The sequence below is a fragment of the Aquila chrysaetos genome, chromosome 8 (assembly GCF_900496995.4).
Source record: "Aquila chrysaetos chrysaetos chromosome 8, bAquChr1.4, whole genome shotgun sequence".
NCBI classification, from domain to species: domain Eukaryota; kingdom Metazoa; phylum Chordata; class Aves; order Accipitriformes; family Accipitridae; genus Aquila; species Aquila chrysaetos.
In genome coordinates this window covers 2132769-2156635 of record NC_044011.1, presented here as the reverse complement: position 1 = coordinate 2156635, position 23867 = coordinate 2132769, and the positions used below count along the sequence as shown (strand labels likewise).

Here is a 23867-nt window from a genome sequence, read left to right as displayed (position 1 = left end):
GCCGCACCCGCAGGCTGTCCCCCTCCCTGTCCCCGGCATCGCCCGGTGCCCTGTGGAGAGTGAGCGGAGGAAGGAAGGAAGGAAGGGGCCGGGAGGAGGGAGAGGAGGAAGCGGGGAGGGTGGGATGCTGCCCGGGGTGATGGAGGAAGAAGGGGGCGGATTAAAAAAAAAAAAAAAAAAAAAAAAAAAAGAGAAGAAAGAAAGAAAAAAGGGAAAGTCCGGGCAAAGTGACACTGCAGGCGGTGGGGGCTGGCTCGGCACGGGGGGCGGTGGGCTGGGCACGCTGATCCCCGCCAGCAGCTGAGCCCCAGTCCGCCAGCCCAGCTGGGGCGTGCGGCCGCCCGCCCTCCGTCCATCCCACCCTCTGTCCTTCCCACCCTCCGGTCCGTCCCTCCATCCCTCCATCCCACCCTCCGTCCATCCCTCCATCCATCCCTCCCACCCTCCGTCCATCCCTGCACAACGCGGGTGGGGTGGCCGGGTGGGGGCCGGCTGCCGCCCGTCGCGCCGGGGCTGCCGTCGCTCGCCGGAGCGTGCGAGCTTGCGTGCGGCATCGCCGGGCTGGGAGCACCGCACGTCGCCCGAGCCATGCGAGACGGCGCAGCCGGCCCCACGCCACCCCCGGCAGCCAGCCCCCACCGCCGCGCTCCCCAACTCGGGGCTCGAAGCCAGTGAAGGAGGCGGTCGAGCCCATGGCCGCGCCGGCCGCCGGCTGATAGCCCACGCTGCTGCACCTCGCTTGCCTGAAGCCGGGCCGGGACTTGCGGCCGTATGGTGGAGGAGAGCGTGGGTAGAGGGGAGCGGGGGTCCCGGCGGGTGCTGCGGGGCCCCCCCAGACCCCCGCCAGCCCCCAGCCCCGTGACGGTGGTGAGCAAGGGGCTGTGGAGCGTGGAGCGAGCCGGCAAGGGCTGGCGCTTCGAGCGTGCCGTCGGGGTGGACTGCAGCTCGCCCGAGCCCCGCTGCATTTGGCTGAGCAGCTTGCGTCGCCACGCTGCCGCCCCGGACCACCGCTGGCCCCCGGCCCCCCGGCACGGCCGCACGCCCCCCTGCACCGACAAGTGCCGCCGGGTGAGAACCGCGTGCCGGAGACGCTGCGTGTCGCGCCTCATTTTGGGGGGGGGGGGGGGGGGATGGATGCTTTGCAGGGGAGGGCAGGGGATGGGGGGCTCCCCCCAGTGTGGGGGGTGGCCTGGGGCAGTGCTGGGGCTGTCCCAGCTCCCCTTCGTCCCCTCCCGTGCTGGAGGAAGGGCTGGGGTTGGGGGGGGTCCAGGCTGGTGGCTGCGAAGGCAGGAGGGCTGGCAGCTGCCGGCAAGGGCAGGGCTGTGCCTGGGTGTTTTGCTCCTGCTGCCCTGTTTGCCATGTCCGGGAGGGGGGACAGATCCTGCCCCCCAGAAGGGGTCCGCAGGAGCGGGACACCGGAGGGGAGCTACCTCTCCCATTGTGTCCCCATGGGGGGGAGCGAGGTGGCACGGTGACGTGGGGTACAGGGACCCGGTGACACCCATGGTGGGGGGGCAAGGGACCTCGCAGGCATTAGGGCTGTCTGGGCGCAGGGGTCCGGGCGGGCAGCGTGCCCAGCCCCGGGCTGTCGCAGCCGCTTGCGCAAGCCATTCTCGCAAGGAACAAGGGGGTCCCCCCCCCCCAGGTCCTCGCTGCCCGCAGCCCTTGCGGGACAGGGGCCCGGGGGAGCCGGGCTAACGGGCAGGACGCAGCTGGTGGGAGCACGGCAGAAATTGCCAGGTTGAGGTTAAAATAAAGCCAAAAAGTCGGGAGGTAACTGTCCCCCTGCGGGGAGGGGGGACGGGGTGCTGAGGAGAAATGGCTGAGGCGACAAATTGGGTGTCAGCCCCACTGCCGGGGGAGCTGGAGCATCTGTGGGGCTGTGAGCCAGCGTGGGGGATGTCCGAGCCCACAGCTGGGGGCTTTGTAGCCCAAAATGCTCCAAGCCAGGGTGGGTGAAGAGGGAAACTGAGGCACAGCGGTCTGGGATGGTTTGCTCTGCCCACCCCCCCCCCTTGCAGGGCCCTTTGCAGGGTCTCTGGGTCTCTGCAGTGGGTGGCTTCCCCTGTCAGGTTGGGGGGACAAGGGGGAGCTGGGATCCAGAGTGGGAGAGGCACCATGTTGAGGCTGTAAAAATCCCAAAGGAAACTTAATCAGGGCAAGGCGAACACCCGTCCTTGGCAGCAGGGTCGGGGCGCTGGGTCCCTGCAGGATGGGAGCATTCCCAAACGATCCGTCCTCTGCCATGAGTTACGGGACCTCGGGATGGAGATGGAAAACAGTCTGGGAGGGTTGTTTGCGATGCAGGTATCTCCTTTTGCTCGGCTGTAAGGTCGGATTCAGGTTCATGGGACCAGGTCTGGGGGACCACCGATGCTGTAACGGGCACACCACACCTGGGGACGTGTCCCTGTGTCACGGGCGTGCTGGAACCGTAGCCACGGCTCCGGTGTGCCCGTGACACAGGGACACGTCCCCATCCCTGCGGGTCGGTGCTGCCGTTGGTGTCTCCACCGATCCTACCCTCTCTGAGGCTTGTCTGTGCCGGTTAGAATCAGCAGGGCACATTCAGCTGTCAGCTTAAAAATAATCCAGCGAGCCGGCGGCCGACACAATGGAGGGCGCAGATGGGGACAGGCGCCGCGCCGGGATGCTCGTGGCCCCGGGGTGAAGGGGTGGGGGTCCCTGCGGGAGCGTGGGGCGCCCGTTGCCATCTGGTTTTGGGTCACCGGTTGGGACATCTGCGGTGCAGGGAGGGCTTGGGGGCTCGTGGGGAGCTTTGCCCCCTGTATGGTGCTGGTAGTGGGGTTTTTCTGGCTCTGCTGGGCCCGCATTTGGAGCACTGCAGGTCTCTTTATGTTTTGGGGTACCCGCAGTGTCTGTGAGCACCCGAAGCCCTTATACCCCTCCCCGGGTTTGCTGCGACGGTGATGGAGTGGGTCCGTGGGTGCCGTGCCAGGGCGATGCGTTGTGGGCTGCAGTGCCAGAGCCGTACCCTCGCCATGGGGACCCTATCCTCAGGGGGACGGGACCCCCAGTCCCACCTGCAGCCGGGCCCCGTGCGGGACGTGCCAGCACAGGGGGTGCAGCCTGGCCCCGCTGAGCTGCTGTCAGATTTCAGATTTCCCCACCGGCAGCGAAAAGGCCCACTCAGCACAGGCTCAGACAAAGGCTTTTTGTGCCTCGTCCCTTTGTGCGTCCCTCTCCCCTCCCCGCTCTCCATCCATCGCTTCAACCGAGACAGCGCCTGAATTTTAACACCCTCGCCCCGGGATGGGCTGACTCCGGCTGCTGCAGCGAGGAAGGAGACGGCACTTGGGCAGAACCCCTGTGGATCCCCTTCTGTCGGGCTGCCGCTCCCCTGCCCGTCCCTGCCCGCTCCCAGGTTGCCGATTTTTCCGATTTTAGCAGAGCTCGATGCTGGCAGGGCCCTCTGCTCCCTTTAGCCACGGGGCTGCTCCTGCCTCAGCAGGGCTGGTGTGGATGCGCAGCCAGATGTGCAGCCAGATGTGCAGCCATGGAGAGCAGCAACATCCCTCGCCGGGGCTGTGCTAAACCCTTCCGAACTCAGCCAAGGTGTCAGGACTCCTGCTGTCTCTCCAAGCTCCCTGCCCGGGTGCCAGGCCAGATGCCTGCGGCTGCTCCGGCTCTGCCGTGGCCCCGTTCCCCCTCCTGACACTGACACTGGGGGGCCGTGGGACAGAGCCATGTCCCTCTTGGCCCCATCCGCTGCTCCATCCAGCGTCCCCTGCCAGAGCCCGATACAGTGCCAGGTCCCTGCCCCATCTCGGGAAGCATCACTCATCCAACCGCCTCCCGGACGGCTCTTTCCGGCTTGCCTGAGGTTATTACCGCGGTGTCATCGGAAAGGGACCTTTTGTCCCCATCTCCCCCATCCGCCCCATCTCTCCTGCTGCCGCACTGCCTCCTGGGTCCCATCCAGACCCCCAGGCACAGCTCGTTGTCTCCCCCCCCTTTTTTTTTTATTTATTTCCTTTCCATGCATCTTCTCCTGAAAGATCCCATACGAGGAGTCTCAGGGGATGCTGGTGGGATGGTCTATGGGGACTGGAATTTGCTGCCGCCAAGCTGGGAGTAGGGAGGGGGTTCCAAGGGGCGGAGTGGCTTTTCCAGCAGATTTCAGCCCCCAGCACGGGGCTTTGAGGAGGCTGGGGGGGGGGGCTGACTGCCTACACTCCCCCCCCCCCCGAAGTGACATCTTCCTCCTTGTCCTCTACAGCCAACGCCGGGCCGAAGAGATGGGGCGTCCCCGAATGCCAACGCTCCCCCGGAGGGGCCCTTCCCCTGGGTGGGTCCAAAGACAGTGGTGCTGCGGAAGAGTTCGCAGGGGGGGTTCGGCTTCACCCTCCGCCACTTCATCGTCTACCCCCCGGAGTCGGCGGTGCAATCCACCGCCAAGGTAGGGCTGGGACCTGGGGGGCTGGGGGTGGGGGGGCTTGGGGACCCTCGGGGCTGCTGGAGCGGGACTTCGAGGTGCCGTGGTTGGATGCAGGATGCTTGTATATGAGTTGGGGGTGGGCAGGGAGGGTCCGGGGAGCTGCGAAGCGGACTGTCCGTCGCCTGCTTTGTTGGGGTACCTGGGGCTGCCCCCCACCCATGGGTGGCCCTGGGATGGAGGAGCTCATGGAACTGCTGGGAGACATGCTCTGAGTGAGCAGCAAGTCGGCAGCGTCTCCGGAGACGTCCCAGAGCCTTTTGGTGAGGGACACGGCTGTCTGCGGGAATGGAGAGAATCCCTCAGCTCCGAACGACGGCTCCGGCATCCATGAGAACAGCAGGAAAAGGCACTTCAGAGCCCCGAGGCCAGGGAGAGGCTTGGTGCAATGGGACGTCGCTCGAGCCGAAGCGAACCGCACACGGCCACCGCGAAGCTGAGCCTAGGAGTGGGTGATTCAGAGGATGCTGTTTGAGCCCTTCATCGCAACCTTCCTCCTCCTCCTCTGACCAGCATCAGCTCGTCCCCTCAGGCACCGGCAAGTGCCGGCGGGTCCCACCGGTGCTCACCACCTCTAGCGCAGCAGGTTTACGGCTCCCAATTTCCTGGCTGTCAGCGGGAGGCTTCGGGCTGGATCTGCCCCGGGACTCGGCGGATGGGATCGCGTCTCGGCTCCGCTGCATGTCAGACCCTTCCCAGGTGCTGCCTTTTGTGGGGAGCCAACCCTGGGTTGGCCATCATCACCTCCTGCACCCTCTGAGCCATCGAGAAGCCCCGATCCAGGCAGCACCTTTCCCCTCTGGGATGGAGGGACCCAGTGAAACCACCCAGCAGCTTCCAGCACGGACCGTGCCCTCTGCACCTGAAGGTGACAAGCCAGTTCTCCTGCCGTGCCGGCTCCAAGCCCCCCGGGGTCTGAAATCCCCCCGCTCTCGCCCTGTTTTCTGCAGCGGCAGCTTCATGCAGATGAAGGGAGAAGTGTCTGGGAGCTGCGTGGTCCATCACAGCCCTTTCCCTGCTCCGGGCTGGGCAGACCTGGATGTTCCCATCACCCCTGGAGCTTCACGGCTGCCTGCAGCCCCATGGCTCCGGCTGCCCCATGTCCCGGCACTCGCTGCCTCCTCCCCGCAGGCAGGGAACTGCAGTGGGAAGTGAGTCACAGGGTGGGGAGAAGCAACTCGCCGGAGTCCCCATTCAGCATCCTCCGTCACAGCGCTTTTCCCAGGCTCCCGATTCTGCTTCCCCAAATCCTTCCTGCCGGCACTTTCCTGCCTGCACCGGGAACACGGACCCGACCCGTCTCCAGCAGCGTGACTCTGCAAAGGAGCTTTCGTCATGGGGATGGCCCAAACCCGCTCCAAACCGACTCGCTTGCTTCCACCTCTCCACCACGCTCCTAAGGCATCCTCCAAGAGCAAGGGACCGATCCTGCCCCGCGGCGCTGGGCACCAGCACTGAGCCCCGCCAGGGCGGGAGCACACGGCGGCTGCGTGGGAAGGAGCCAGATCAGCACCGGGAGGCAGAGATGCTCTTGGAAAGAGGCTGGGAATAGCTCCCGGCACCCGTCTGAGCCAAAGCCGGTGCTCCTGGGCTGGCGGAGCAGGGTGTGGTGCAGCTGGCTCAGCACCCATGGGTGCCGGTGGGCAGCCAGGTCCGGGGGCTGAGTTTCGGTGGGGTTGACTCAGCAGGGAGGATGACGGCAGAGCTGCGTTCACCGCACCGTGCTTTGGCACCGCCGCACCCAGCCTCGGCCCCAGCCCTGGGAGCGGGGCTGTCGGGCTGCCCCGGGGGCCGGGAAGGGCTCCGGGGCGCCGCAGGGTGAGGAGGGGCGAGGAGACGGGCGAGTCTGTGCCCCCCAGGGGCCTTTGGTGGCCCCACGGTCCTGCCGTGGCACCGCGGCAGCCACTCGGTGCCACGACGGTGCCGGATGTGTGCCGACGCCGTGGGATGTGGCTTTTCCTTCCCGCCGTGCAATGGGCACTGTGGAGAGATGCCTCCAGCCCCCTCCTCCTCCTCGCTGGGAACGTCCCCCCGTCACACTGGGATGGAGACTGGTCCCTTCCCAGCACCCCAGAGGGACCTGTCCTCCCTGGGGACATCGGGGCTGTGTTCCCGCTTCCCTGCACCGGCTGGGAGCTGGGGAGGGAGCTGCAGCTCGCAAAGCCTCTTGGCCGGAGCCGAGCTCATGCCCGCCCCTGGAGCCGGCAGGATCCGGCACTTGCGGAGTGAGAAATCGCTTTCCAGGTGCCCGGGTCCCTCCTTGGGACCCACGCGTGGGGCTGAGCAGCCCGGGGTGCAGCCGGCTCCGTGGTAAGGCTGGGGGCTCAGCAGTGTGGATGCAGCCCCGCACGGGTGCCAGCACCCAGTGCCTTGCCCCAGCTTGGGCAACCCCCCCCCCTGGGCAGTGTGGTTCTGCAGGGGGGGGTCCCTATGGGAGGATGTGAGCGCAAGGGCAGGAGCCCACGGACACAGTTCCCACCCCAAGGGACAGAGCCGCGTGGATCCCAGTGCTGTCCCCTGCCCGTGGCTGGGAAGGGGGTGCCAGGACCCCTCTGCCATCCCCCCCCCCGCCACGATGCCCGCTGCAGCCCTGGCAGCCTGGCCCATGCAGGAGGAGGCTGCAGAGATAGCCCCCCCACCCAGGGACACACTCCCCGTGCCAAATAACTGCAGGGCTAAATATAGCCCCGCTGGTGGCCGGTGCCCCTCCAAGGACGCCCGCCCAAAGCCGTCTCCTTCCAGGGGGTCCCTGCCACCGGGACCCGCTGCCCGGGTGCTGCGGTGGTGTGGGTGCCAGCGGGCACCTCCGTCCCTCCCCCGGGACCCTGCTGCGGGGGCTTGGGGTCTCCCCGGCCAGGCTTGGTGTCCCGAGAGAAGGGTGAGATGCCACCACAGGGCTGGCCGGGTCCCTTCCCGCTCCCCTGCCCCAAAACCGGCCCCTTCCCTGGCAGCTGGGTACGGGGGGCTGCGGCGGGTCCCGCTCCCTGCCCGCCGGCGGGACTGCGCGGGCGGCCCGGCCGGATCCGGTGTCAGAAGGTAATTTTAGCCGGGGGCGGCGGAGGGCAGAGGGACGCGCGGGTCCCACGAGGGGCTTTGTGGGGCTGGTACCCCTCTGGTCCCCCTCACCTGGTTCCCCCCACCGCGGCTGCCCTGGCCTGACCACCGAATAAATGTTTTTCTCTTCTCTCGGCAGGAGGAGGAGAACGGGAACCGAGCAGGTGAGCACCGGTGCTGCAGCACAGCGGGGACCCGTGGGGACCCCCGCACAAGGGGACGTCACCACCCGGATCGGTGGGCGTAGGGGTCTGGGGTGGGGGGGGGGGAACGCGGCTGTCACAGGTCGGCAACGGGTGTTGCGGCTGGGGGGGACACAGTCCGCCGTCTCTGCTGGCTGGCACCGCGGCCCTAAATATCGGCTGGCGGCGAAGCGGCGCAGTGCTTCGGTGGCGCTTGGCGTGGCAGATGGGCTCGGTGTCCCCAAAACCCTTGGGAGGTTCTCTAGACCTCGTGCCCAAGGACGGGGTGGGGGGGGGGGGTCTGTCCTGAAGCCAGAGGGGCTGCGGGGTGGCCAACACCGGTCCCACCGTGGCAGGCGGCTCGGCCGAGCGTGGGGTGTTTGGGGACAGGGACGCAGCCCTGCTCTCCTCCCGGAGGCTGATGGTGACGTGAGCGAATGCGAAGGCGTCAGAACGGATCGGCGCGCTGGCAGGGTGACAAGGCGCCGAGGCTGCCCTCCCCAGGGAGCCAGCGGTGGCTGGACCTGGCACCCGGTGCCCTTCGGGGCTGGGGGGGACACGACACTGGCCTCTCTCCGGGTGGTCCCCGGGGGATTCGGCATCCCTTGTTGGCACCTTCCCTCTGCCAGCCATCCATCCATCACCCCCCCGGCTCACCCGCCCTCTGGTTTCTCACAGCACCCGATAGCTTTTGCTCTTGCAAAGGAGCCACAGCTGGGAGAAATGGGTGCCAGGGGGCTGCCCTGAGGGGAGGGGTGCTTTGCCCAGGGCAGGACCCCTGCTCTGCAGGTCCCGGGTGCAGGCAGGGCTGCCACACGTGGGCTTGGGGAGGCGAGGAGGTTACCACGAGGGGCCAAGCACGCTTCTTGCCGTGGGATGGACCCGGCTGTGCCGGCGGCTCCCTGACGCTCTGTCCCCGGGGAGCAGGTCCCCCCCCGGAGCCGCCTGGAGCCCATGGACACCATCTTCGTGAAGAATGTGCGGGAGGACGGGCCGGCACACCAGGCTGGGCTGCGCACCGGTGAGCGGGGGCATGTGGGGCGGCCGGGCTCTCGGAGCTGGACGTGGCTCCAGGCTTCTCGCGGGACGCGTGTGACGCCCTGCCTCTTCTGCCAGAGGCTTTCTCGCTTGTTTTTGCTCTTTTTGTTGTAGTCCTTCTTTTTTCTCCCCTTTCTCTCTGCTCCCTGGCACTGCGGGGGCTCTGCTCTCTTGTCCCTGGCCTGGGATGCTCAGAGCAGCATTGGGGTCCCCATGGGTTAGGCTGGTTTTGGGATCCCCACGGCTCCCCTCGCCACACAGGACCTGGCTCTGCCCCTGGCAAAAGCCCTGGTTGTGTTCAAACCCTGCTGTGAGCGGCCGTAGGGACAGCCGAGTGCCACCACCTCCCCACTTGACTTGCGGTGACACTGTCTTCTCCCCCTGCTCTGCAGGGGACCGGCTGGTCAAGGTGAACGGGGAGAGCATCATCGGGAAAACCTACTCGCAAGTCATCGCGCTGATCCAAAACAGGTGAGTCCCCTTCCCGGGGCCGGGAGGAGCATGGGGCCGGGCAGAGCCAGGGAGGTGACCCGAAGGGGACACGTCGCAGCAGGTTCTGTCGCCCTGGGTGTTCACCAGGGCTGGCAGGAGCCACGAGTCACTTGGATGCCTACAGGCAGCGGTGCTGCAGGGGACCGGGGACAGGCAGCAGCGTGCTGTGACCACCGTGTGGGGACGGGGACGTTCATCTCATGGGGAATCCGGCTGAGGGAGACTGGCCTTGCTGGGGGCAGGTTGGGACCGACCCCGGCCAGCCTGACCCCTCCGTCCCTTCTCCCCGCAGTGACGATGTGCTGGAGCTCTCCATCATGCCCAAGGACGAGGACATCCTCCAGCTGGTGAGTTTGCCGGGCGGCTGCCAGGGACCAGGCTGGTTCCAGGGCTCGGGTTCCCCAGGCTGTGCCGGCATTCCCGCCCCACCAAACCTGAGGGGCTGGTCTGTCCCTGCCCGCGCTCCTCCTGCATCTTGGGTGGGGGTAGCCAAATGCCATTATCTTGCTGGGGACACTGGGGGACAGGGCCCCACCAGCATCCCTGGAGGAGCGACAGGTACAGAAATGGAGGTACCAGGGGGTCCGGGGCAGGAAGGATGGGGGACGTGGCCCCTTGTTTTTTTGGGGGGCGAGCATCCTTAGGCATAGCTGGAGGGCGAGTTGCTCTGGGTCTCAGGGTCTGGCTTATCCTTGGAGCATCCCAAGTGGCTCTACTGTCAGTGAGCTGGGGTCCGGGGGCAGCCAAGGGGGGTGCGTGGGGCTTCGCCTGGTGCTCCTCAGGTCCCGGCTGCTTCCCAGATCTTTCCCGCTTAGTGCTGCTGCCGAAGCTGCCGGCACCGACCCCAGCTTTGGCTATTAGGTGGCACCACTGCTTGGTCCCAGCCTGGGGGACCCCTTCCCATTGCGCTGGGGGGGGATCTTACAGCCCTGGCAAGGGGGGAGAGTCTCACGTCTGTGCCGACCCCGGGCTCTGAGGATCCCCCAGGCGTGGAGTCAGAGGCGCCTGTGAAAAGTGAGAAGGGAGAGCCGGGCCCGGCCAGCCGTGCCGGGGTATTTTAGGAAGGAGGGGAGGGCACTGCGTGGCGGTGGGGAGAGTGGAAGGACTGGTGTTGGTGGCAGCGTCGCTCAGTGCTCCCGCGGGAAAGTGGGAGCTGGGAGACTGCAGCCAGCTCACCCCGACGGGGAGGTTTGCTCACAGGTTGCAGGAGGGAGCAGAAAACATCCCTGCGGTGGAAACGGGGGGCTTGTGGCCCCGGCCCCCTCCCACCCTGACCTCCCGTCCCCTCCGCAGGCGTATTCGCAGGATGCCTACCTGAAGGGCAACGAGCCGTACTCCGGTGGGGCGCAGAGCATCCCCGAGCCCCCTCCCATCTGCTACCCGCGGAAGACGTACCCCTTCCAGGCACGGGGCGCCGAGCCCCCCCCCGGGCCAGCCGCCGGACACCCGCGCCCACCGCCCCGCCGCTGCGGGACCCTCGTCCCCGCTCGGCGCGGCCGCGCTCGCCAGCACCCGGAGCGAGGCAGGCGGCAGCCCCGCGCACCGCCCCGACGAGCCGCAGCCCGGGGGTCCCCCCCCGCGCGCCCCCCCGCACCCCACGGGCACCCCGGTTCCTTCTCCCGCGCCGGCTGCCCCAGCAACGTCGCGTCCTCTCTGCCCGATCGCTACGGGATCCCCCCCGCCACCTCCTCCTGCTACGGGGTCCCCAAGCATCTCCCGGAGCATCGGACTCACTGCGGCTTCAAGGAGGGTGTCGGGGGGCTGGCGGTGGCCGGACGACCCCCCCGGGAGGCGGCGGGTGGCCAGCGGGCACCCGGCCGGCAGGAGTGCCAGCAGGCTCTGTCCCGCTGGTTTTGCAGCCAGGAGCCGCGACGGAGCTCCTCGGAGGAGCGACGGCACGCCATGCCGCCCCGCTACCGCAGCGTGTCCCAGGACCGGTTGGGGGGCTCGGCGGCGGCCCCCCGGGGCTGGCCCCACAGCGCTTCGCACGACACCCTCCTGCAGTCCTCCCGTGAGGGCTGGGCGCCCCGAGCCCGCTCCGACCACTACCTGGGCAGGTACGGGCGCTCCATGGAGGCACTGGAGCCCAGCGCCCTGCTCTCCCCTCACCTCGACCGCTCCGCTTGGCCGCCTGAGAGGGTCTGCCGGGCCACCGTCGCGCAGCCCGTCCCGCACGGTTCCTTCGCGCCTTCCTCCTCCTCCTCCTCCTCCTCGCGGGAGCCGGCGCCCGTGCAGAAGCACCCATCGCAGCCCAACCTGCAGAGCGCGGACGATTCGGGCTACATCGGCTACCGGAGCTACAGCCCATCCTTCCAGCGCCGCACCGGGCTGCTGCACGCCCTTTCCTTCCGTGACCCGGCTTTCGGCGGTCTGCCCACCTTCAGCATCTCGCAGCGGCCGGCCGCCCCGCTCCCGGAGAGGGTGGTCCCTGCCATCCCGCCACCCACCGGTCCCCCACCGGTCCCCACCGTGCCCAGGGAACAGCGGCCGGAGAGCAGCCGGGTACCCGAGCAGCCAGAGGAGCGGAGGGAAGAAGTGGTTTTGCGGCAGAAGCCCCCCACGGGCCGCAAGATGCCACCCCCGCTGCGGCAGATGAACTTTGTCTTCCCCGAGGGGGCGAAGGAGACGGACGTTTGCGACCCCTCGCCGGCCAGCGGCAAAGGGGAGAGGCCGGCGGCCGAGCGGCAAGGCCGGCGCGTGGCTCCCTTGGCGGCCCCCGAGGACTCGCTGGCATCCATCCCCTTCATCGGTGAGTCGGGGCGGCTCGCCGCCGGCGAGGGTGGCTGGCTCCGGGAGGAGGGTTTAACAAGTCCCGCGCCAGGGACGGCATGTTTTGGAGGACAGGACACGTTGCGTTGTCTCAGAACATCCGTCTGTGGCCAGCGCAGGGATGGGAAGGGGCCGCGCCAGCAGCACCCGCTGCGCCCAGCACCCCTCTGGGCGTGCTGTCCCCGAGCAGGGCTGCAGGCGTTGGCGATGGGGTGCCAGGGTTTGGGCTCGAGCAGCCTCACCCCCCTCCCTCTGTTGTCCCGCACCCCCTGCCCAGCCCCTGGTACCTCTTACTGGGCACGGCTGGGTGCGAACTGGAGCCCTGCGTGCTCCTGTCCTGCTCCAAAGTGGGGACGGGGACACGTCCAGGATGACCCGCTCCCTGTCTCGCTTGGGACCTCCGTGCCCGGCCACCTCTGCCCTTGGGGACCCAAATGGGTCTGGGGGAGCCGCCGGCTCTGCTCCCTCCTGCACCGCAGCCTGCCCCGTGCCTGCTCCCAGGGAGAGACCCCAGGGCCAGATGGGGAGGGGGAGGACGGGACCCTGGCTTTTCTGGAGGTGGGAACGTGTACCCCAGCCCAGCCCAGGCACCTGCAAACCCCCCAGCTGCCAGAAATGCCGGGGGGGGATCCCAGCAGGGACTTCTGCCCCATCCTGCCCCGACCCCTCCTGCAACGCTGCCCACCCCTCTCACAGACGAACCCACCAGCCCCAGCATCGACCTGAAGGCCAAGCACGTCCCCGCCTCCTCGGTGGTCTCCAGCGCCATGAACTCGGCACCCGCCGTCGCCACTAGCCCCTCCTCGCCCACCTTCGCCTTTGCCCTGAGCCGGCACTACTCCCAGGACTGCAGTAAGTGCTGGGGGGGGGGGAGAGAACCGTCCTGGGGGCCACGGTGGGAGGAGGAGCAGCCCCCTGCCCTGGAGCTCTGTCCCGTGCCCGCTGGGCTGAGCAGCGTGCGCTTTTGCCCTTCTCCCCCTCGCAGGCAGCATCAAGGCCGGCCGCCGCTCCTCCTACCTCCTGGCCATCACCACCGAGCGCTCCAAGTCCTGTGACGATGGTCTGAACACATTTCGGGACGAGGGGAAGATCCTAAGGTAGGGCTGGACCCCCGCCACGCTCCCAGTCCCGCCACCGCATGGCTCCCGTCCCCTCCCCACCGTCCCGCTCACGGGGGCTGCTCTCCCCCCAGGAGGATGCCCAGCCGGGTCCCCAGCCTCCGCATGCTGAGGAGCTTCTTCACCGATGGGGTGAGTGTTGGGTGACAGCGAGCATCGGGGTTCCTGGGGGTGCCCCCCACCTAGGTACCTCTATAAGAGGGTAGCCCGGGGTCGCTCTGCCTGGCTGGGGCACCGGTGGAGCAGGAGGTGCCGATGGCATCACCCCAACGGTGCCCTCCGGTCCCCCCCCCCCGCAGTCCCTGGACAGCCTCGGCACGTCCGAAGACGCCCGCTCCAAAAGACACTCAACCTCCGACCTCTCGGACGTCCCGTTCAGCGCCGTGAGGAAGGAGGGCTGGCTCCACTGCAAGCAGATCCTCACCAAAAAGGGAAAGGTAAGCGGGTTCCCCACCCCAGCCCAAGCCCGGCCGGCAGCGCCGGGTGGATGCTCCCCTCCGCGAGCATCCCTGAGGTCCGCGCCCCGTCCCTTCTCCCCGCAGAAGGTCGGTGGAGGCATCCGGCAGTGGAAGCGCGTCTTCGCCGTGCTGCGCGCCCACTCGCTGTACCTGTGCAAGGACAGGCGGGAGGCGGTGACCTGCGCCCCGGCCCCAGGTGAGGAGGAGCCGCCGATCAGCATCCGAGCGTGCCTGGTGGACATCTCCTACAGCGAGACCAAGAGGAAGCACGTCTTCCGGCTGACGACCGCTGACTTCTGTGAATATCTCTTTCAGGCAGAGGATCGGGAAGACATGCTGGCCTGGATCAAAGTCATCAGGGAGAACAGCAAGGCTGAGGGCGAGGTGAGAGCCACATGGGGCTCCCGGCTGCCTCTGGCTCTCCCGGCACTAACCGCCTCGGCTCTCTCCGGCTCTTTGCCTTGTGCTGCTTCCCCAGGCCACGGCCGGCCCCTGCGCGGCCGGCCGGCGCGGGGCTCGCCGGTCCCGCGCCACGCTCCCAGGGGCGCACGGGGGTTCGCGGGCGCCGCGGCGTCCGAAAAGAGCGCGGCTCCGCCGGCCTCGGCCGTGGACGGGGCGCGCCGGGGCGCTCGGCGGCGCGGCTCTCCGCGTGCCGCTGCGGCGCTTCCAGGCAGGGTTGGCGCTGGATCCGCCGGCGGCGTTCGGTGGCGCGGTGGGAGAGGAGCGCGCGTGGCTCTGCCGTTGGCGCGTCGCGTCTCCTTCGGCGGAGAGAGATCCCGCAGGGAGCTCCCTGCCCGCACCGGGCATGGTGCCCGCGCGGTGCTGCCGGCTGCCGGGGCTGGCGCCGGGTCGGGGCCGAGCCCTCGCCGGGCAGCCGCGGTCTGTGCGACAATGGGTCGGCTCGGGTCGGAGATGGAGAGAGCTGGTCCCCGCGGCCGCGGGCTCCAGGCAAGGATCCGTGGGGCTGGATGTGCCGGCGCCGGGCTGGCCGCGTGCCGTCTCCCCACGGCGCCGGGATGGCCTCGTTCGGTTGCAGCGAATCAGTCGTGCCAGGGTTGTGGCAGGCTCCGGCCCTGGAGGGTGCGTTGAGCTCGGAGCGGTCTCTGGTTCTCTGTGGCACGGCCCCGTTCTGGAGCGTCCGGGAGGCTCGGCGGGGCCGGCAGCGTCGGCACAGGGAAGGTGCTGCTGGTTTGGAGCACGCGGAGCCGTCTTGGGCGCCCACCGGGGTCGTGGTGCCGCTGAGCAGGACCCTTTGCGGGCAGCGTCCCGCAGCGACGGGCGCGTGCCTTTGGATGCCGCGCGGTGCGGCGGGTGCGCCCGGCGCGGGCGGACGGAGGTGTGCGTGCCGCGGAGGGACGTGCCTGTCCCCGAGCCTCCGCGTCCGGCTCGGACCCCCGCCTGCCGCCCCGCGCCGCGGCAAGGAGCGCCGGAGGCGGCAGCGGGGCGGCGAACGCTGGCGGGCGCCGGCGCTTTCGGGGCAGCAGGGATCCGATCCTGCCCTTGCCTGGTCCTGCCTGGCTCCGCGCGGTGCCCGGCAGAGCGTGGACTTGCCCGGGGCCTCCGGCGGACGTGCTGCTCAAGCTCTCCCTTCCCCTCTTCTCTCTGCCTCCCCAGGACCCCGGTTTTGCCAGCCAAGCGCTTATCAACAAGAAGTTAAACGACTACCGGAAAATGAGGTACGGACCTGGGGGGGCGGTGGGCGCCGAGACCCCCGAGCGCTTTATTCGCCTCAATTTTAAAGTGATGGAGCAAAGCCAGTGCCTCCCTTGATGGGGCAGCGCCGGAGGTGCCAACTGCACCCGGCTTCGCTCGGGATGCTGGCGGGGTCCGGTTCAGCCGAACCGGCACTGAGGAAAGGGTTAAAGCGACTCGGTGCTCCCCATTACCCGGTGCGGGGTGCAGCCCCACGGGCACCGGTAGGATGCCGGGCAGCCCGGGAACGATGCCGGCATTTGCTGGGAGGTTTTGCCCAGGGACCGTGCGTAAGGGCTGGTGCCCCCCCCGCCGTGCCCCGCCTGAGCCCCCCGCTCTCCCCGCAGCCCCGCGGGCGCCAAGCCCGATTCCTCACCCAAGGGCTCTCGTGGGCTGGGGATCCGAGCCGAGTTCCTGAAGCAGACGGGAACCAGCGCGCCCCGGTCCCCCAGGCAGGATGCGGCCGTCACGAAAGGTAGGTTCCACCCCTGCGGCGTGGGGCACCCCGGCATGGCAAACCCAGGGGCTTTGCGAGCAAGGGAGCCTCACCCCGGGGCTGCCATCGTGCTGGTCCCCATAAGGCAGCAGGGATGCTCTTCCTATTTATCCCTGCTCATTAGCGAGCGATCCTGTGGGTTTTTCTCCCCAGATGAGAGCAGCTCCCAAAAAGCCCCGTGGGGCATCAACATCATGAAGAAAAACAAGAAATCTGCCCCCCGGGCCTTTGGCGTGAGGCTGGAGGACTGCCAGCCCGCCCCGGACAACAAGGTATGGCTGCGGCAGGAGTGCCGGCCCTCAGAGACCCCCCCATGGCCCCAGCAGCTCCATCACCTCCTCCCTGTTCCCGCAGAACGTCCCGCTGATCGTTGAAGCTTGCTGCAAGGTGGTAGAGGACCGAGGGCTGGAGTACATGGGCATCTACCGTGTGCCCGGGAACAATGCCGTGGTGTCCAGCCTGCAGGAGCAGCTCAACAAGGGAGCCACCGAGATCAACCTGCAGGACGAGGTGAGGGCAGGGCGGGCTGCATGTCCCCGTCCCCATCCCTGTCCCCATCCTCATCACCATCCCTGTCCCCATGCCTCTGGGATGCTCTTGGGGCTGTTGTCCTAGTCCATGGCTCTGTCACCATTCCTGTCTCCATCACCATCCCTGTCTCCATCACCATCCCCGTCTCCATCATCATCCCATCTCCGTCATCATCCCTGTCTCCAACATGATCATCATCCCTGTCTCCATCACCATCCCCGTCTCCATCATCATCCCATCTCCATCACCATCCCTGTCTCCAACATGATCATCATCCCTGTCTCCATCACCATCCCCGTCTCCATCATCATCCCATCTCCATCATCATCCCTGTCTCCAACATGATCATCATCCCTGTCTCCATCACCATCCCCGTCTCCATCACCATCCCATCTCTGTCATCATCATCCCATCTCCATCATCATCCCTGTCTCCAACATGATCATCATCCCTGTCTCCATCACCATCCCATCTCCATCATCATCCCTGTCTCCAACATGATCATCATCCCTGTCTCCATCATCATCCCTGTCTCCATCACCATCCCCGTCTCCATCACCATCCCCATCTCCATCACCATCCCGGTCTCCATCGCTGTCACCTTCCCTGGAGTGGCAGGGCCGCCTAGTGGCTGGTGGCAGCAGTGTGGGCGGCAGCCTGGGGACACGTTTGTCCCCTTGCATCTCGCCATGGTCCTGCGGTGGTACAGGGCTTTCCTTGCCAGATGCAGGGTGGGGACAACTGTCCTGCCGTCCTCACGGCCGTGGTGGTGCTGGTTGGTGTCCCCCTCGGTGTTGGTGGCCTGGGACTTCCCTGGCTCGGGGACTCTCTCCCGCTGGTGCCTGGGTTTGCCTGGAGCGGTTCCTCTGAGCAGCCTCTTCTCTCCCCCGCAGCGGTGGCAGGATCTGAACGTCATTAGCAGCCTGTTGAAATCCTTCTTCCGAAAGCTGCCCGAGCCCCTTTTCACTGACGGTAAGTCGCTGCGCCCCAGCCGTCCGCTTCCCCTGGGGGCCATCGGAGCCCCCAAAGTGGCCACAGATGACCCCGTGCTGATGGCCGCATGTCGATGGCCGGTAGCAGGCTGACCGGCAGCCCCAGAGCCCGTCCCGCCCGTCCTTGTGTTGGGGACATGTCCCCAGACCCTGCAACAGAGCGAACCAGCGCCCACCCAAGGCGAGGGGCTCTGCAGACCCCCCTCATCGCTGAGTCCCCTGGGCCAGCCCTTGTCTTTGTCCCTCCTTGCCCTTCTATGCCCTGTCCCAGTGGGGCCCCACCAGCACCCAGTCCCCTGCCCAGCATCTCCGGCGGGTGCATCTGGGGGTCCCTAGCCCCGGGGGGTGCCCTCTCCCCTCGCCCAGCTCTGACCCCTCCACGTCCTGCTTTCAGATAAGTACAACGACTTCATCGAGGCCAATCGGATAGAGGACGCCAGTGAGAGGATGAGGACGCTGCGGAAGCTGGTAGGGAGATGGGGCAGGGGTTGGGGTGGGGGGCACAGCCCGGAGCCCCTCTTTGGGGGCTGGCACGGGTGGGAAAGGCGAGGGGTTGAGCTGAGAGGTGACCTGGTGCCTGCCTGCAGATCCGGGACCTGCCAGGTCACTACTACGAGACACTCAAGTTCTTGGTGGGTCACCTGAAGACCATCGCTGACCACTCGGAGAAGAACAAGGTACCGTCCACCCGCCCCGAGCATCTGGCCCCAGGCACCGTCCCGGGGCCAGGCAGGCTCTCCCAGACCCCTGGCCCACCTCGAGCCCCCCCCCCAGCTTGGGCTGAGCCGCAGCTCGCGGTGGGGTGGGAAGGGAGACGGTGCCTGATGGAGCGGCGATCGCTGAGGGGTGGCCACGGGCAGGCGCTAACCCCGGCTCCGGTTGCAGATGGAGCCCCGAAACCTGGCCCTGGTGTTCGGCCCCACGCTGGTGCGAACATCTGAGGACAACATGACCGACATGGTGACGCACATGCCTGACCGCTACAAAATCGTGGAGACCCTCATCCAGCACGTAAGTGGCGTGGGTGGGTGGGCACCGGTGTGGCTGGAGGAGGGGGCTGATCCACACCCCGGGCTTGGGGGACGGGGGTCCCCGGCTGCGCCAGGCTCCCGCTGCTCCTCGCCGGTCTGTAACCCCTTTCCCATCTCCCCACAGTCGGACTGGTTCTTCAGCGACAAGGAGGACAAGGGCGAGAAGGTGAGTCCCGTCCTCCCTGGGTGGGGGTCTCACCGTGGGGCGGGGGGGGGGGGGCACAGAGCCCCGGTTGGGAGCTGGGGTGCCGTCGGCAGCCTCCTGACCATCGTACCCCCTCCCCTTGCAGACCCCCGTGGATGAGAAGGAGGCTCAGTCCGTGCCCAACATCGAGTACCTGCTCCCCAACATCGGCAGGACCGCGGCGCCCGGCGATGCCGCAGGTGAGGAGCAGTGCCCGTGGCACCGGCCCCTCCGGTCCTGGCACCGGGGCACCCCGGGGCACCTCTCCAGCCGCTCCGTCCCCCCGTGCTCACACCGCTGCGGGCAGCCAGCCCGGCTCGCCGTGGCCACGGTGCTGAAGCGGGATGTCCCAGCACCCACCTTACTGGAAAACGGGGACATCCCCCCTGGGGGTGCCGGCAGAGCCCCCTCCCCACCCTCTCCCATCACCCTTCTCTCCGGTGGCTGCTCCTTGTCCATCTGCAAACCCGGCCGGCCGCGGCACCCCGGCAGCCCACGGGACCCCTGCCCACACCCGCTCCCCCACGCCGGCCCACGCTGCCAACCCGGACACTGGGAGACTTTGATGTTCGACTGATTTCTTACGTTCTTTCCTTGAACTTCTCTGTGCTGTCCTCTTCCTCCTCCTCCTCCTCTTCCTCCTCCAGCGGACCTCCTCGAGAGCTAGAGCGGGTACAGTGTTGATCCTGGGTGCATTGCTCACGCACTAACTCCTCGGGGTGACCACGAGAGAGCGGGAGCAGGGGGGGGCCGGTGGGAGGGAAGGGGGGCCCTGTCCTGCCTGGCCACTGTCCCCAGCATCAGGAGGGGCTGCTGAACCCCTGGGGAGCCCCAAATCATTTAACCCTGGTTCTCCCACATCGTTGGCCAGTGCCTGCGGTGCCGCTGGGGCTGCTGTTGGCATCCCCTGGCAGGGATGGGTGCTGGGTGTCCCAGGACCGGCACACCCAAATGCCAGGGTATGGGGGTCCTGATGCCCCGGGGAGGGTTGGCACCCCCTTTCTGCCTCCCCCTCTCTCGTTGTCAGCATCTGCTAACCCCATCCCGGGGCGTGCGGGGCGGGAGAGGGTGTCTGTTGTCTTGTCCGTGTCCTTCACACTATGGCAGCAGGGCCAGGGCTGCCTGTCACCCCCACGTCCCCACCTGCCCCCTAACCCCCCCGGGGAGCTGGGGCAGCCCCACGGCCTGTCCCAGCCCATCCCACACCCTGCTCCGAGTCTGGATGTGGTATCAAGCTGGCTCCTCATACCCCGTCCCGGCGACGGCGCCGTGCCCAGCCCCGGTCCCCTCTGTGCCCCGTGGCTGTGGGAGGGTTGGGGTCCTGCCGCTGGGGTCCTGGCTGTGTTTCCCAGCTGTGTGTGCCTGCGTGTGTGTCCCCCCCCCTTATCCCCACTCCTCACCTTGGGGCTCTGCAGCGGGCGAGTGGTGCCGGGGACCCCCCGTGCACCACCGGAGCCCCCCGCAGCCTCCCGGCACCTCCCGCAGCCGCTGGCACACAAACCCGCTCGGCGTTGGCATCCCTGCCGGGGGCCAGCCGGTCTGATGACCCCGGCATGTCCCCATCCTGGTTTGGGAGAACAGAGCAGCATCCCCCAGCTCTACCCACCGAACCCCCTCCCCAGCACGCACCCAACCCCGGGGCCCGGCTAACCCCGCCGTCTCCGCTCTGCTTTACAGGCTCGACTTGCAGCGGCTCCGCCAAACCGAAGGTAAGAGGGTGCCGGGCTGGGGGCTGGCGGGGAGGGACGCGACGGCTGGGACACGGAGCCCATTCCTAACCCCGGCACCGCCATCCCTAATCCCGGCGTCACCGTCTTCCCAGGGCACGTGGCCGTCGCGAAAGGCACCGCCGCACCGGGAGCTCCTCGCCATCCCCTTCGTCTCAGCCGCCGCCCGCAAGAGGAAGAAGAGGAGAGAGGCCGAAGGCATCGGGAGCAGCACCGACGACGACGCGGAGCGCAGGGATACCCCGGGTCGGGAGCGGGAGGACGAAGGGACAACCGCGGCTGCCCCGCTGGGACCCAGCAAAGCCTCCCGCGGCACCGGTGCCGAGCCGGCGGTCCCCAGCCCGGCCGGGATGGAGCGGGAGAGCTCCCTGGAGCCTGGGGGGGCTGGGTCCGAACCGGCGCCGGACGCCCCGCTCCATCGTGTCGGGCTATTCCACCCTGTCCACCATGGACCGCAGCCTGTGCTCCGAGGTGCAGTCGGTGGCCGGGAGCCGTGGGGAGGAGGCGGACGACGAGCGCAGCGAGCTCAGCCACATGGAGACGGACACGGAAAGCCGGGAGGGTGCCCGGCCCCGGCCGGGGCAGGCAGATGGGGGGGGCCGGGGATGAGGACAAGGGACCCCTCGGCCGTCCTTCCTTCAACTCCCACCGCCTGATCCAGTGCGACACGCTGGCCCGCAGAAAGCTGGGGCGGCCCCGGCCGGCCGGTGAGACCCCGGCACCCGCCGGGGAGGACCAGGGCTGGACCCCCCCAGGTCGGCCCTCGCTGCGGGAACAGCTCCGGCAGCGCCTGCGGGCCTCGGCCGATGACATGGGGGTCCGTTTGCGTCGAGCCCACTCTCCCGAGACCCGCCGCAAGAAGAGCAGTTGGCGCCGGCACACCGTGGTGGTGCCCGGCGGGCTCAAGGACCTCAACTTCAACGAGTGGAAGGAGCCGCGGGGGCTGGAGATGTCCCCGGGACCCTGCCGCGACAAGGACTCGGGGCTCAGCAGCCTGGAGTCCACCAAAGCTCGACCTCCGGCACCCACCCCGGCACAGCCCGGTGCTGCCGGCGAGGGGCCGGCCGCCAAGACCCCCCCGGGCAGCCCCGGCCCCCCGGCCCCCCTGCGCTTCCCCCAGTGTCTCTGACCTCCTGAGATGCCCCCCCCCCCCACCGCGGCTTCCCTGCCCACCCCACCCCCTCAGCCAGTGTTTAATTTAAGGACTCGCCTTCGTTCTTGTATTTAATTGTGCTCTGGACAAGCTGCTGTTATTTAACGAGTCTCGGTGGCCCCCGTGCCGCGGGTGGGACAAAGCCACCTTGTCCCCCTTGCTCTGGGGACCGGCAGGGTCCCGCGGTGGTCCCGTGCCGCAGCCTGGCCATTCCATGGTCCCCCCAGCCCCCGGGCAGTGCCAGGAGGGTTGGGGGGGGCAATGTTGGGGCGGGGGGGGGGCTCATGGGGACCGTCCCCACCCCGGGCGGTGGTGGCCCTGCTGTCCCAAGCCGCGGCGGTGTGAAGTGCGGGCACTTCCCCGGGTGCCGCCACCGAGGCTGCCCTCGCCGGAGACCCTTCCCGAAACCGGGGACCCTCCCCGAAACCGGGGACCCTCGGGGACCTCGGTGCCGTCGCACCGACGACGGGCGCGCTCTGTGCCACGGGGTCCGGGCTCTGCGCCGGGGTGACCCTCGGCGTGACGGGTGGGGGGGGTCCCCAAAAGGCTGGGTGTTTGCACAGGAGCGGGTGTGACGAGAGGGGCTGGCATAGAGGGGCACGCTGCTGGGGGGGGGGGGGACGGACACACACACGCTGCTGTCCCCCGCATCGCCGTGAGCCACGGCCACGATCCGGCAGCAGCTCAGCACCCGGTGTGCTGTCTGGCATGGCACGGCACGGCACGGCACGGCATGGCCCCCTCCCCAGCCCTGCTCCCCCCACCCAGGCCAGAAGCACTTTAGGAAGGGGGTGCGATGCAGCCGCCCGGGGCGGAGGGGGGGAGACGTGGGGGCGCGGGGACCCCCAGCCTCGCCGTTGCAGGCACACACATGCCACGGGCTCGGGCGGCCGCTGCTGGGGCGGGTGTCAAGTCACGTCACTGTTTTCTCCGTGTCGTTCTCATACGTTATGCAAATATTTGCTGTAAAGTTGTTTTTTTTTCTTTTTCTTTTTTTTTTTGTAAATATTGTCTTTGACTGTGTAACATATTACAAAGGATTTATAAGGATTTTTTAAGAAGTTTTGCTCAGCTGAAAGGCCAGCCCTAACCAGGGGATGTGCTGGACCAGTGTTGACTTTTTAAACCCTCCTGCATGTGCCCCCCCCCTCGGCGTGTTGTACGAGTTCGGCCGCGGAGCCGGTATATGCAAAACTGCAAAAAAAAAACCCCAACCAGACCCCAACAAAACCTCCCCGCTTTGGACGCTGCCCCCCCCCCCCCCCCCCCCCCCCGCCCCAGTCCCGGTCTAGATATTGGAAATAAACTGGTTATTCAAGGAGGTGGTTTCCTGCCATTATTGCTTCCCTGCTTGGGGGGGTTCAGTACATGGACCCCCCTTTCCCTGTGCCACAGGTCCTGGAGCACCAGCAGCATCCAGGGAAGAGTTTATCCCAGCTTTTCAATGAGCCTGGGGGGAAGGAGAGGGGACCCCCCCCCCCGCGCACCCACTGACCCATTCCCAGGGGATGTGGGACCAGGGTGGTCTTGGGGTCAGGGATATCCCACCCCATCACCAGCACAGCGACACAAGAGACCAAACCTGGGGGGAAAAAAGTGCCGTAGAGAAAAAAAAAAAAAGTAATTTTATTAAAGCCAGACACTCTGATAGAAAAGAAAAGTAATAAAGGGAAAAGAAAAATAAAAAGCAACCCTTTGTCATCGGAGTTTGCAAGTTACAATGGTCACGTTGCGCACAGAACTACCCATGGCATCCACAGCGACACAGGGAGAGCGATGGGCACAGGGCGGGGGCGGCGGGGGGCCAGCCCCCCCCCCGGCCCCTGCCTCCGCCCTGTGCAAGGCCTTTTTTTTTTTTTTTTTAATTATTTTTTTTCTTTTAAAACAGTTCACAAGAAAATTCATGCTAAGAGACACACGACGTTGTAGAAACCCCAAAACAGCCTCTAAAGAGTATTAGGAATTTTTTTTTTCTTTTTTTTTCTTTTTTTTTTTTTTGTCCTTTTAAAAGTTGTAGCCTTTTTTAAACAACATCCAGACGAGTAAAGCAGGGTGCGCATGCAGCGGGCGCCTCCGACACATGCACAATGCAGGCAGCGCTTTTTTTTTTTTTTTTTTGCTTTTTTTTTTGGACCATTTTTGCAACATTTTCCTTTTTTTTGTCCTTTCCTCTCCCCCCCACCAGTTTAAACCAGAATCAAGGTTTGTGTTTTTTTTTTTTTTTTTTTTTTTTTGTCCTCTTGCTACAGCGAAGGCACCGGGTTTGGTGCTCACGGACGGTTTGCATGATGCCATGAAAGGACGGACGCACACGCACGCAGAGACACACGCTCACGGAGAAACCAGCCTGATGGGCAGCGGGGTGGGGGGGGGGGAAATGGGTGCAAGCCAGCGCTGCGCACCCCCTCGCCCAGCACCGTGCACCCCATCACCCAGTGCCACCCTCCTGGTCTGGAGGTGAGGGGGGGGGGGGGGTCGCCCGCAGCGTGGCACC

General features: G+C 67.1%; 1 protein-coding gene across 1 annotated transcript; it reads left to right on the top strand.

Annotated features, from left to right (window-relative positions):
- The first annotated feature begins 222 nt into the window (after window positions 1-222).
- ARHGAP23 (Rho GTPase activating protein 23) lies at window positions 223-23263 on the top strand. The gene is given in 26 exon segments (XM_041125201.1): window positions 223-1068; window positions 4241-4420; window positions 7650-7676; window positions 8623-8713; window positions 9123-9201; window positions 9515-9569; window positions 10516-11971; window positions 12688-12843; window positions 12977-13088; window positions 13184-13241; window positions 13409-13546; window positions 13652-13951; window positions 15182-15243; window positions 15607-15734; window positions 15909-16027; window positions 16110-16265; window positions 17180-17258; window positions 17673-17746; window positions 17866-17955; window positions 18164-18289; window positions 18434-18475; window positions 18600-18693; window positions 20171-20202; window positions 20316-20630; window positions 20632-20805; window positions 20837-23263. Coding segments are annotated over 26 exon segments (4953 nt in total). The 5' UTR covers window positions 223-771; the 3' UTR covers window positions 21350-23263.
- Window positions 23264-23867: the final 604 nt, after the last annotated feature.